A 13,971-nucleotide genomic window follows, 5' to 3' on the forward strand; every position below is an offset into this window, starting at 1 on the left:
GCTATTTGGTGACCTGTCTGATATATATTTTGTGTAAGTGGCACAATTGTGATTTACTTCTTTTAATCTTAGCTCTCACATGCCGTTTGTTCTGTTCGATTTGCTTGTTTTAATCTCGAAGTGGCACAATTGTGATTTTACCCTTTCGTTGTTAACTAAAGATATCTCGAGCCAAGACTTCGCCCTTGACGTTGATATAAGCATTGTATCACAACCGTATTTCATAATTGCTACTGAGGGCGCTTTTCACTTGCACAATTTTTTTTTGAGACAGGCTGTATAGTTCCACCTTCAATGGCCATAATTTATAATAGCACAATGTGATTTGTCCAAACGTGTTTCATGAAAGTAATGTGCATGTCCTGATTGCTTCTGAAACGCAGAGCGTGAAACATTATACGCTGAGTATTACGAGTATGACTATTTATACCCTGTCGAGCGCGCTGTGAATACATGTATGCGCTCTGCCTTGATGAAATTAAAAAAAGGTGTTGACAAACAAGGCCTTCTGTAAAACCAAGAAAATACGCAGTGTTTGGTGTATTATTGCATGCATGTGGTAAACGTACGTGCTGTTTGTGTTCATCTAAGACCCAATATGGATTAAGTGACGTCACTACAAAAAGGTCTACTGCGTTTCGGGCGCAATTCAATTACGGGTACATTATTGCGTTTAATGGACACAAACGTGATACGTTTGTGCAAATCACAGTGCGCGATTTTGAATAATGGTCTTTGAATGTAATATATATATAAATAACATGCTAGTGTAAATGAGACGAATGCCAATGCAATCACCTAAATGTCTAATACTTTTTTGCAGGATAAAATTGGAGGAAACGTACAATGTATTTTTTCTAGTGAATTTATGTGTATTTCAAAAATATTTTAAATCAAAACTATCTTGGGTAACACATTTGAATTATAGGCTTAGGTTATTTATGCGGTGACATTTATTGGTAAATATGATGTTTTGAATGGATCTATGACAGGTGTGGATATATTACTACAGGTTGGCAGTTGTGATCCGCCATTCCACAAATATGGAAGAAGTCTTGGGAGCCGAGACAGGTAGACCACATTTCGTTATTAAACATGACTACACCAGGCACAAAAAGAAACTCGTCAGTTATAGTCACCCTTGCTGTTCAACAACCTGACTTTACTTTCTCATTTGACACCCTGCTCGTGAAGATCGTACAAGAATTGACGAAGATATGCGCCTCTAAACTCTCAAACCCTAAAATCAAAAGTTGCAATTTCAACGATTTTCAATGGGGAACGCACACTTGCACAGGGGCCAATCAATAAAGCAAACAATGTAACAGGCACAATCGAATCGTTGAAATTGCAACTTTTGATTTTGGGGTTTGAGGATTTAGAGGTGCATTTCTTGGTAAGTGCTTGTTTAATTTTCACAAACAGGGTGTCAAGTGAGAAAGCAAAGTCTAAATAACAAAATGTATATTTCAGAATAATCCAAAATTATCAGGTTCTTGAACAGCAAGGATGACTATAACTGATGAGTTTCTTTTTGTGCCTGGTGTACACGGCTCTTTGATGGGGTCATTTATTAGTTTTTCAAACAAAACATCATGTACAACCAAATTTTAGGCCTAAACAACTAAAGGCGATATCATGCTAATGTATATATATGCTTTCGAGTCATTCTTAACTTTAATTTCCCTTCTCTTAAAATTATTCACTTTTATAGCATTTTTTAAAGCTTTGACGGATATAAAATGTATCTATTAATGACAAAATTGGTGGCGCTATTTAGTTACTGGAAATTATTCTTTCAAGCTTTTAATACAAACAATTCCTTTTACTGTTTGATAAAATGTGTTTATAAAATCTCCTTGTTGCGTGTGTCACCGATTCCAGCTGTTTTAATGGCAGTATTAGTCACCTTCCCCTTGCAAATAAAGAAATATGATTTAGGCTAAATAGCGCCATCTATAATTTGCATTTAGTTAATAATGAAGCCATTTCTATATACATCAAACAACCGTGTGTACTTGATGATGCAATTGACCTTTTCGGTAAATCCCATAAGCCTTTGCGAATACACCTGAGATGTCGTCATTTGACGTCACGCCGATCTGCATATCATCGTTTATCGAACATCGTTACTGCGCATTGTAAGTCGGCATGACGTCAAATGACGACCTCTCAGGTGTACTCGCAAAAGGCTTATGGGATTTACCGAAAAGGTCAATTGTTGTCCTTTCAGTCGATTGTATATTTAGCCGGACAGAAAATCATAGACATTCACATGACGCGTTTGGACAAACTATTATTTTGGAATCATCCTTTATGAGCCTTGATAAACATAATCTTATTGTAGGGCTACTAGGACAATAAAATAATTATATTTTTTTTTTTTTTTTTTTTTCAATTGCTGATCAAATAATTAGGGAATCAATCGATCCTAAGGGCACACTGGGGTGATGCTAAAGTTTGTGCGGTTTATATAAGGCGGGAATTATTCGGCTTTTGTTACTGCGCGCGTCAATAAAGTCTCAACTCACGCTCGCGTAAATTCACATAAGCGTGCGATACGCACACCAAGCGTAAGCATTCTATATCAATACACAGTGTTATGAGTCTTATTTTTCCGCCTTATATAAGCCGAACAAACTTTAGCAAGCACAGTCGTAGCCGGGGGGATTGCCCCACATATAAAATGGGGACGACATTAATGTGTCTTTAAAATGACTAAAAATGGAACAAAATATTGACAAATGGGGACAAAATTTGGCTTGCCCCCACTAAGATCCGGGCTACGCTACTGCAAGCAAGGGAATGGGCATGTGCCTTGTTGGTCACCTATTAGGAAATATGGTGTCAAAATGTTCGACTTGTTATAATAATGCAATATTAAGTTATATTAAAACAAATCAAAATCAGAGGAAATTGTCTGTTTTGACCCATGTGGCACCCAAATTTTGACCCCTGTATAAACTTTCACCTCAAAATTCTGGGATTGCATATATGGCTCGTGACGACAGTATTTCGGTTTTTTATTTTAATGCTCGCAGTGTTAAAAATAAGATTCCTGAAATTCAAACCCGTATTGTTCACGATGATTATGATGTTGTTGCCATTAGTGAATCCTGGCTTGATGATTCTCATTTAGATGGAGAAATTTTTCCTTCTTGTTACAGAGTGTTTCGTAATGATAGAAACTCTCATGGTGGTGGTGTTCTTTTGGCTATTAAGGAAGGTCTTTATCCAGTTGATAAGTGCGAATTTGACACAGACGATCATGAGATCATTTGGGCTGAGTTCAAAACGCGTAAGGGTAGGGTCTTAATTGGTGTTTTTATAGGCCTCCTGACTACCCGAAGAATTACATGGATTCTCTTGATGACTATCTCGTTAAGATTCATGCTTCCAAAAATAATTTTTCTCTCATTACACTTGTTGGTGATTTTAATATTCATATGGATTGGGTGGATGGTGAACCATCTAACTTAAAAGGAGCCCTTCCTAATCTTCTTATTGATTGTATGAATTATTGTGGGTTTACTCAAGTGCTTAGTGAGGCTTCGTACAGGGTGAGTCAAAAAAAGTGCAATAGAGAAAAGAATCCATTTTTATTTAAGAACCGAGTTGAACTTTTTAGGTTTTAAAACATTTTATATATGATATATCCATCAACAACCTTGTGTGAACCAAGAAATTAGCATTTACCGTTTTGTTTTTATGACACGTTTTATACCGATACCCAATTTTAATGTTTGTCCAAGAGACATCTAAAATTTGAATGTCAGCGCACTCTGTGAAAGGTAGATTTGGAACAACTGCCATTTTCTTGGCATTGAAATAAATTGGAGCACCCATTGTTATTGCCCTTAGTCTTTTTAAGGAGAAAAGAACATTATTTGTTGTTATTTTCATTTTACCTATACTTTAAAGATGTTTCAATCAAAAACATAAACATTTATTTGTTGGCAGTTTTTTTCAAATGTCAAAATGAAATGCGCGCAAATTGAAGTGGAGTGAATTACAAAATATCCAGTAACTTGGACATATTGGGGTTTAAAAAACTGGAGTTGGAGTCGAGTGAGGTATAAAGGACTTAAAATAATATCAGAAACTTTGTTTGAACAGAAAAAAGAAATTAAAATAACGCAAAACTCAACCTTATTTAAGTTAAAGTCAGTTTCAGAGCTGGTGCCTTTACCGCGCATTGTGTGCTCTCATTCAAAATACATGGTATCTCGTGGACAAATAACGAAATTGGGTATCGCCGCAAAAGGACCTATAAAAATTAAACGGTAGTCGCGATTCACTTCATATTTTCACAGAAGGCGACTTTTGAGTGTGGCATTTATAGAATTGTTCAATAATGGGAAAGTTTGACTTGGTTCTTGCATAAATATTGATTCTTTGCTCTATTGCACTTTTTTTGACTGCTTGGAAGTGTGCAAATGTTGTGCCTATTTACAAAGGTTCTGGTAAGCCTAAGAATGCTATTTCGAGTTACAGGCCAGTTTCCTTAACAGCAATCCTCTGTAAGGTCATGGAAAGATTGGTTTGTAAACGTCTTCTTGGTTATCTTGATGAGCATGACATTCTTTCAGATAATCAATTTGGTTTTCGACATGGTAGGAATTGTGAGCAGATGTTGGCTAAATTTTATCATTTTCTCAGTGGTAACCTTGCTAACAGCAAATATTGTAATTTGGTGGATGGGATTTTTCTTGACTTTAGTGCTGCTTTTGATAGAGTAGATCATACAATTTTGTTACAAAAGTTTCATTACTATGGTATCAGGAATAATGTGCTTAACTGGATTCAAAGTTTTCTTATCTCCTATTGTATTGAAGTGAAGTAATCTAAGAGCAGGGGTCTGGTGGTTCATCTTGATGTACTCTTTCCCCCCCCCACCAGTCCCAAGTACAGGGAATAAAACACACTGGAAAAAAAAAGAAAAAAAAAAAAAAAGTTTTCTTTCTGGTAGAAAACAGAGAGTTATCTTTAGCGGAGCTAAATCTGATTGGGCTTCAGTCACATCGGGTGTTCCTCAAGGTTCTGTTTTGGGGCCCATCTTGTTTCTGTTATTTGTAAATGACATTAATGACAACCTGTCCTCTCCCTTATTCCAATTTGCTGATGACCATGCACTTGTGCGCTCTATTAGAACTTTTGAGGATCAAGTTGCACTGCAGAAAGAAATTGACACAATTCACAAGTGGACCATTGAGAATAAACTCCCCCTGAATGCTTCTAAGTGTGCTGTTGTTCATTTTTCGAGGTCTAGGGCTTGCAGTCTTTATACATACAAGTTAGGTGGTATTCCAATTAAGGTTGTTGATGAGTATAAACTGCTTGGTGTTGTTTTCAATTCTTCCCTATCATTCTCTTCACATGTTGATAAAATCTGTAAAAAGGTTTCTAGCCTAACTGGTTCATACTGCAGTTACTGTCCGTTTTCCTATACACAATACACAGTGCTCTTTCCCATTGACGCGTGACCTCTACAAATAGCCCTACGTTAAAAGTATGGGGATATGACTAGTTAACGTCGCTGTGTGAAAAATAACCGGCCAATATTAAAAGTACTCTTCTAAAGTTCTAGAAAATATAGTTTTTAACATGTCCTAAATTTTTAGCTAATTTAGATGTTTGGAAATATTCGTACTTTGGTGTTTTAGTTAATGTTATAGGTAATAGTACATTGCCTAGTTAACGTCGCTGTGTGAAAAATAACCGGCCAATATTAAAAGTACTCTTCTAAAATTCTAGACAATATAGTTTTGTAACATGTCCTAAATTTTTAGCTAATTTAGGTGTTTGGAGAGGGTCGCACTTTTGTGTTTTAGGAAGGATATGTAAACGACAGATAACACCAAAAATATGAAGAAATTATTTCCAAACCGTGTTAAGTCAACAATCATTATGTTGCTCATTTTCAAGAATGCTGGTTTACAAAAAGCAGGCCATTGTCTCATTTCGTGAAAAAAGGTACACATACCATTGTTTCCTTTCGTTTCCTTTATAATCGGTTACCCAACTGAAGCTATAATACCAGCTTTATTGCGATATCGCACATGAAAACAGACACATGTGCACAACCAGAGAAGATCCGATTTAATCAGTTGAGCTGTTTCAATGAGTGTTATATTGGTTTAATAGCTTTTAATGGGGTTAAGTCCTGCAAAGGTCGAGATGAATTCTACTGTAGACATGACTGCATCATGTTTGTCATCAGAACTTCTCGCCATATGCACTTCAGTGCTCTTCTGCGTCTATTTAAAGCATTGATACTCCCTCATCTTACTTACTGTGCTGTTATTTGGAATCCTTGTCAGACTGGCCTGCTTGATAGGTTAGATAAGAGTCAGAGAACGATTTCTAAAGTTTTGATGTATAGGTAGATGTGTCCTTCTGATCTTTCATATGAGTCGATATTAGATGAATTTGGATTACTTAAAACATGCGACTTATTTGATTTGTTGAGGTTGATCTTCTGCTTTAAATTCTTCTTCTTTTTGCCAATTTTTCAAACCTTCTAAGGTTAAGGAGTTTAGGTATCTCCACTGTAGTTCTCATACCAATGCCTTTTTCAACTCTGTTTTTGTTTCCTTTCCACGTTTGTGGAATGAACTTCCCACTGATGTACGCTATGCGCCCTCCCTTACCTTGTTTAAGGCCATGTGTAAAGAACATTTTATGATGTAATTATGTTTTTCATATGCATGTTTACTTTTTTTTTTCATTGCAATTGCTGTTTTGAAATCTTTTGCCAGTTATCATTTTGTTTAAATTTAGGCAATTTAGCTGTATAATTTGAGTTACCACATGTAGGCCCACTCTAAGGCAATAACTTTGTTCACGCATGTTTTATTTTTTGTGCTGCCTATCTTGTGCACTGTTGACACATCCTGTGTGCATAAGTTATGTCATAGAGTGTTTCACTCATTTATTTTTTCCCTACAAATGTTTCTGGGTTAATTAATGCGTATCTATTATCTAAATTTATATTATTATTATTATTATTATTATTATTAAGATGTACTTTAATATAATCAGGAAAGAAGAACACATTGTGCTTCGACTGTTTAGTCTATTTCTTCTTTCCTGGATTGTCATTTAAATTGCTTTAATGTTTTTTCATGTTTGTAATTTATGACAATTGAAATAAATATTATTATTATTATTATTATTATATGGCTAACATATTCTTGCATAGTATATATAGTATGAAATTATTTTGCTTTTATCACGTTTAGCTCAATTGTGTGAGTAATACTGGTATATCTCTTAGTCAAAAAGGTCATACAAAATGGGGGTTTTATGCAAAGCCCACCAGATGGGAAAGTGAAGATTTACGACTGTGAAGGAGTACCACTAACTGAGCATTTCCAGAAGCCATGTACTATAGAGGCTCTGAAGACGTGGCAAGCAAGACAGGATGATGTCTCTGTTGTATCATACCCCAAAGCAGGTACAGTGTACTTATACATACATACACTCTTAGAAAAAAAGAATCTTCAAAATGAAATTTTAAAGGGTAGCTAGAAGTCTCAATGGGTTCTCGCAGTAAAAAAATAAGGTTCTTCACAGCTTTTAGGGTTCTACAAGGTACCCATATTTTCTGCCCGTTCATCTTTAAGATTGTACTTTTAAGATTTCTAGAGTACATGTCACAATGCTTCAAAGAACCACAGGGTGCCATAAATGGGGACAAACTCGAAGAACCTTTGAAGGTTCAACAAAGATTCCTTTTTGATATCATGAAGGTTCTTTGAAGAACCGTAGGGTTCCATATATGGGACAACATTGGAGAACCTTAAGAGATTCAATTAAGGACCTTCATACAAAGGTTCTTTGGAGACTCCTTGGAGGTTCCTTGAAGCACCTTTTGACAGGTTTCTTTAAAGGACCCTAATGTAAAGGTTCCTTGGAAGAACCCTTGAGGGTTCCATTAACGGGACAAGGTCGATAACTCTTAGGGGTTCCAACTTGCACCCGCTTTTCTAAGAGTGTATGAACATTAACGATAGAGAGCAAACCGTGACAATATTAATCTAATGAAACCATGGAGCCTGGGGTTGAGGTTAAGCGGCCTGGGACCATTGTATCTTTAACTTTAAAAGGCGATCAATCAATCAATCAATCAATCAATCAATCAATCAATCCATCCATCCATAACTCAAACAATCAATAAATCAATCCATCAATCAATCAATCAATCAATCAATCATACAGTGTGCATTCGTGCATTATACATAATACACAATTAATAGCCCTGTTTTTTGTTTTTATTATCATTTTTTGGCTTCCATTGTCATATCTAAAAACTGTATGAATGATGCTTATTTAATTAAAACAACTGTATGTGTTTTTAATTAAACATTTTATGATCGTCCTTACACTAGTATTTTTCGTATTGCTATTGCTATCATGTTTAAAAAATAATTTAAATTTGAAATGTTTAATAACCTGCTATACTCATTGATATCTGTATTTAATATTTAGGAACTACTTGGACACAAGAAATAGTTTCGGCAATTGTAAACGACGGTGATCTGGATCAAGTCAACAAGACGCATACCACATTTCGAACGCCATTTCTGGAGGCTACTTTCCTTTATTCAACAAAGGTATTTGCTTACGTAGTTAAATTATTTTAATTGAAACACGAACATATAACGTTTAGTGTACTGTATATCTATTAATATCAAACATTATACGTTCCTGTCCTGTATTGTAAAACCCGTATCATGTTAATAGACCTGCTTTTGCCTTAAAAAAAGTTGTCAAATATGATATGATCAGATTGACGAAATTTGAATCAAATTTGGAAGCACTCTCAATACAGAGAACCAAGCAGGGAATCTCTCAGAATTGCTTGCTTCTTAAGCAAACGAAATGCATACGTTTGATCTGCGGGTTTCCAAGTCTCGATATGCAGTACATTCAATGCATCATCATAATTCGGTGTACCGCAATCTTTGATATCTGTTTCTGGGTGAGCCCTGCATTCCAAGGGGTGCTCGATATTCAATGAATAGGCATATATGCCCTAGTTTATACACAATGAGCACTTCTTATGCATCAAGCCCTGCTTCGTTTAGCTGCAAAAAATGAGTACTTTCCTACAGGCTTTGTTTAACATCATGGCAATTTAATCATCCCACTCAATGATGATATCTAGTAATTTTACTTTTACTTTGTTAACTGTCCAAGAATGAAGTTTAACATTGGTTACCACGGGGACTGGTATCACTCGTGACCAAATCATTCACATACTTCATGCATTTATATCTGCATCTATGTCCACAGCCTGGGCATTGTTACACATTGTTACCAGAAAATCGATTTGGGTCAGTTATGTGCCTTGAGGAACACCCCTGTTATCATAGCCCAGTCAGATAGTTTCAGTATTTAATCCATTCTTTTCTACGAGTAAGGAGATAATCCATCCACTGTGTGATTGTCAGTGACAAGTCCAAGATTCTATATATCGTTATGAAAACGGCAGAGTGCCGAATACGCAAAATTACTGTTCTGAGTAAACGGTGTTTGAAAATCTTGGTACCATTCCATTGGTCCTTCTAAAAATGTAGAACATTCGTGAGCACTCATTTGAAATGTATATTATAAAGTGAATGTACACGAATTATTGGCAATACTTGCATGTTCTGAAATAATCGAAATATCCCTCAAAACGCGTTTTAACAGCTATTCGGCTTTATGCTGTATCCAACATGTCTCTACAACTGCGCAGAGAGAGGTCGAATACGCATTCAACTTCGTGTAAACCAAAGCACGCATTTGTGATTTGGGCTATTTGTGTAGAAATTACTGGTTGTCTTAAGGCTATGTAGACTTAACTTTCCATAGAAGTTATAAATAGTCATCCCTGTAATATTTAGCAAAAACTCGAGGATTTTAAAGCAAAAATAACAATATTGGCTTATATTTTCCGGGTTTTTCCAATTTCACGGGTGCGCACTCACATTATTAAACGATAACAATATTATGTGGGGAATGTTTGTACTTATTTTGGTATCACTGGATAGAAGATAACTACAGCTATACGTTTGTATCAAATATATTACTATAGGACATGTAATATAGAAAATTCGGGGGTTCCCGCTATACAATACTATAGACCAACATGATTTGTACAGCTAAGTATACGATTCGTCTCTCTGCCGAATTCATTTATCGCACTTAGGCGCGATTCGTCCAAATCAAAATTTCAATAACTACGTCGGTGAGTAAGATTTACCATTAATTTTTAGTGGAAATAAAAGATAACCTGAAACATAATTATAAGCATACAAAAACTCAATTTGCTCAAAATTCTCGATTCGTCACTCTGCCGAATTCATAACGATATGATAAGTAAACTTCAAAATAAATAATTGTAAATCATTTTACCCTGTTTTATTATATTGAGAAACGAGGTGTCTGAAACGCTTATGAGGTCCGAAGTAGTAATATTATTTCCAAACAGAAAGAGAAATTAAAACCCAGTTTAGCCAGTCAAAATGTTTAGATTTAATCACACAAGTTTTCATTTCCTCTACCCGCTTTCTTTATGGATCACCGGATAGGATATCGACGTCCCACCAACCCATGAAATTATAGACAAGATGAAGTCCCCTCGTACCATCAAATCTCACCTACCAGGACACCTACTGCCACCTGACGTCATGGAGAAGAAATCTAGGATTGTCTATGTCGCTAGGAACCCTAAGGATGTAGCTGTGTCGTATTATTACTTTCATATTGGGCATACTACGCTACCCAGATACGAAACCTGGAATGATTTTTTTGAAGATTTTTATGCTGGAAAAGGTGAGTATAATAATTCCGCTTGTAGCTTAGATGTAATTTAGACTAAGAAGCTGATCATTTAAATGGTAATTACATAATTTAATCACTGCTCTATAACTCACCGTGCCGGTTGCTAGTAACTTCATAGAGCTTTTCGTTACATGTACGATCAGTCAGTCAATAAAAATATTTCACCATCTCTCTAATCTGCTCGATTGTAATAATCGGATTAACTACCAAAGCAAAAGTGAAAACAATTTTTAATTATACCGCACTGCACTAGTAGTACGTTCACGCGGTACCTCTGCATCAAACCATATCATGATGATCACTTGCACCTGTAAGATTGTATCTTTAAAAAGAGCAGTATTGTATTCAATCTATGATTGCAGATATACACAGGTGATGAGTGCAACCTGCTTGTAGTGCCCCGCGATATATTCAAAAATTGTTTTCACCTATTGCTATGGTAGTTAATCCGATCATTACATCACGTCGGCGGCGAATAGTACTGTGTAATTATGCAACTGAACATTTTACATTTTAACACATTTTAACATATAATACGCAATATCGAAAGATACTGAAATATAAGAGGCTTGACTGATGCTGAGGATTTGCCTTGGATCACTCCAAATCTAATACCGGTGCTCTACATTATTTATTAACATGTCGAATGAATTAGAGTTAGTCTCTCACAGCTTTTTAATTAAAAATCTGTATATGATTGTTTTTCAAATCGCAATTAAAATATCGTGGTCCAGGTCGCAGTATCATTCTCAACAGACAACAGTGGTTACGTCAGGTGTGGCACAAGGATCGATCTTGGGTCCATTATTGTTTACTCAGCTAAATCTAAATAGTTCCTTATGTCCATGTATGCTGATGATCTGCTTTTGTAAAATCGCAATATCGATAATGGATGTTATTTCCATTCAGCTGAGGTAATTGATTGTATTGGTGACGCCCAAGAAGCTTAACCTAAACACGGCAGAAACTAAGTGTATGCTCAGCACTAATAGGTAAAACGTTTTCGAGATTGTATTCTTGGTTGCCCTACTAAGTGCTATACGTCAAGTATCTTGGTGTCACTGACACTTACTTCTTCATGGTTTACCCATGCTTATAAATTGGCTTTTTTGATAGAGGTTTTTATAGTAAATATCCAGAGGTCGTTATCCGTTCTTCTCCAGAATAAAACTTATACGAATCCCAACTTGGTTACAGGTATTCAATCACTTCATTCTGTCCAAAAATGTGCAATGAAAATGATCTTGTGACGATGACGATGACGACGAAAACGATGTAGATGACGAAGACGATGATGATCACATATCTCCTCTAATATTTTATAGTTGTGTATGGTCCGTGGTGGAATCATTACCTGTATTACTGGAAGCGTCGACATGAACCCAATGTACTGTTTCTCAAGTTTGAAAACATGAAAAAGGTAAGCATTATTGCACCAATTATTATTAACAACAAAATAATAAGGTGAAATGTGATATTTACCCTGCCAATTTGAAATATTACACTATTTTAGCTCCAAAGCAAGGTGTTAACCTGCATAAAAGAAAGGTGGAACTGGCCAGTCCGGTAAGTACCACCTGAGGGAAATAATGTCCTCCTTTCCCTTCCCCGCCGGAAAGTCTATACTTGCATAGTTATACATAGTTTTGTCCTGAAGAAGCCAGAGTTAACCTGAAAACGCTCAACAGTTTCAGACTGTCCGGCTAATCTGTCAAAACACACGTAGATATATCTGTGTGGAATTTGTATGTTTACTGTCTTTTCAGGATCTTAAAGGAATCGTTGAACGAATTGCAGATTTCTTAGGTTACACCTTTTCAGATGCTGTACTTGACAGAATAGTCAGTCATTGTACATTTGAAAACATGAAAGCTAACCCAATGACAAATCCAGACACGCTGGAGAAGATGAACGTGAAGAATGTTGAATCAATTGACAGCAATGACATGACTCCAAAGGATCGTCCGTCATTCATGCGAACAGGTGAGATAATATATGAGGCATGAGGATGATGTCATCAGTTTATACGATCCAATTGATTTTCAAGGAATAAGGAGCAATTAAGGGGGAACTACACCCCTTGACAAATTTGTGACTGTTTTTGCATTTTTCACAAAAAATAATAACACACTGGTAACAAAAGTTATATATATTATAGGGGTAAAGAATCCACTTACTACACTGGAATTTCAGTGACTCAAGACAAGCGGTACGTTATTTATGATAAGAAAAGAGGTACCGCTAGAGTGTACCTCATTTCTTAACATATATAATGAACCACTTGTCTTGAATCACTGAAATTTCAGTGATGTAATTGGATTCTATAAATTTTGTTACCATTGTGTGGTTATTTTTTTAGAAAAATGTAAAATTGATCAGGGGGTGTAGTACCACCTTAATCTTGTAGTTAAGTTTCCTCGTTTCTACACCTGATTGCAGAGTTGTCGCTATATATTTTCTGTGGTGTATTATGGTGACATCACTTTCATGTCTCGGGTACAACATGTCGATTGATTGATAGGGCCGACGAACGAATTGTTGCGGAATGCTACGTGATTGTTAGTAAATAAGGTGCCGTATATTTCAATCAGCCGATCAGGACCCCGTGTCCGTGTTTACGCAATATGCACTCGCTACTGTGGCAAAAACGTTCTTTACATAACCAAACTTCACCCTTTTTCATAAATCTGTTTACGATAAATTTTAATTTCCTTTATTTTGCAGGAAAAGTCGGCGATTGGAAGAGTCACTTCACTGTAGCTCAGAACGAGGCCATGGATGCACTCATACGGGAGAAGCTGGCAGGGAGCGGACTTGTATTCGAATGTTAAAATTGTGCCATTGCAATGAACATGATGAAATAGCAATAATTCAGTTATTTGAATAATTTCAAATATATAGGCCCTATTTCATATATAATTTGTAGTTTTCATTGTGCAAAGCCAACATTTTGACACTCACCTAACAGTTTCTTCAGTACATACTTCTTCAGTGTGGTGTCCTATCATCCTCTTTGCTGATAGGATCTAACACAGCTCAATCCTGAGGGGCGTGGTCGTCAGTAGAGTGTCATACATGTGATTTAAATGGTAGGCCCCTCGTCTCTGTTTATGACGCAGGACCTCTTTTGTGAATCCAGTT

At 36.1% G+C, this 13,971-nt stretch overlaps 1 protein-coding gene across 1 annotated transcript; it reads left to right on the plus strand.

Annotated features, from left to right (window-relative positions):
* The first annotated feature begins 985 nt into the window (after positions 1 to 985).
* On the plus strand, positions 986 to 13,661 carry LOC140163326 (sulfotransferase 1A3-like). The gene is made up of 8 exons (XM_072186725.1): positions 986 to 1,071; positions 3,168 to 3,304; positions 7,277 to 7,456; positions 8,491 to 8,615; positions 10,578 to 10,821; positions 12,156 to 12,250; positions 12,597 to 12,813; positions 13,555 to 13,661. Exons 1-8 carry the CDS (start codon positions 986 to 988, stop codon positions 13,659 to 13,661), a joined length of 1,191 nt encoding a protein of 396 aa, XP_072042826.1.
* Positions 13,662 to 13,971: the final 310 nt, after the last annotated feature.

The sequence above is a fragment of the Amphiura filiformis genome, chromosome 10, assembly GCF_039555335.1.
Source record: "Amphiura filiformis chromosome 10, Afil_fr2py, whole genome shotgun sequence".
Taxonomy (NCBI): Eukaryota; Metazoa; Echinodermata; class Ophiuroidea; order Amphilepidida; family Amphiuridae; genus Amphiura; species Amphiura filiformis.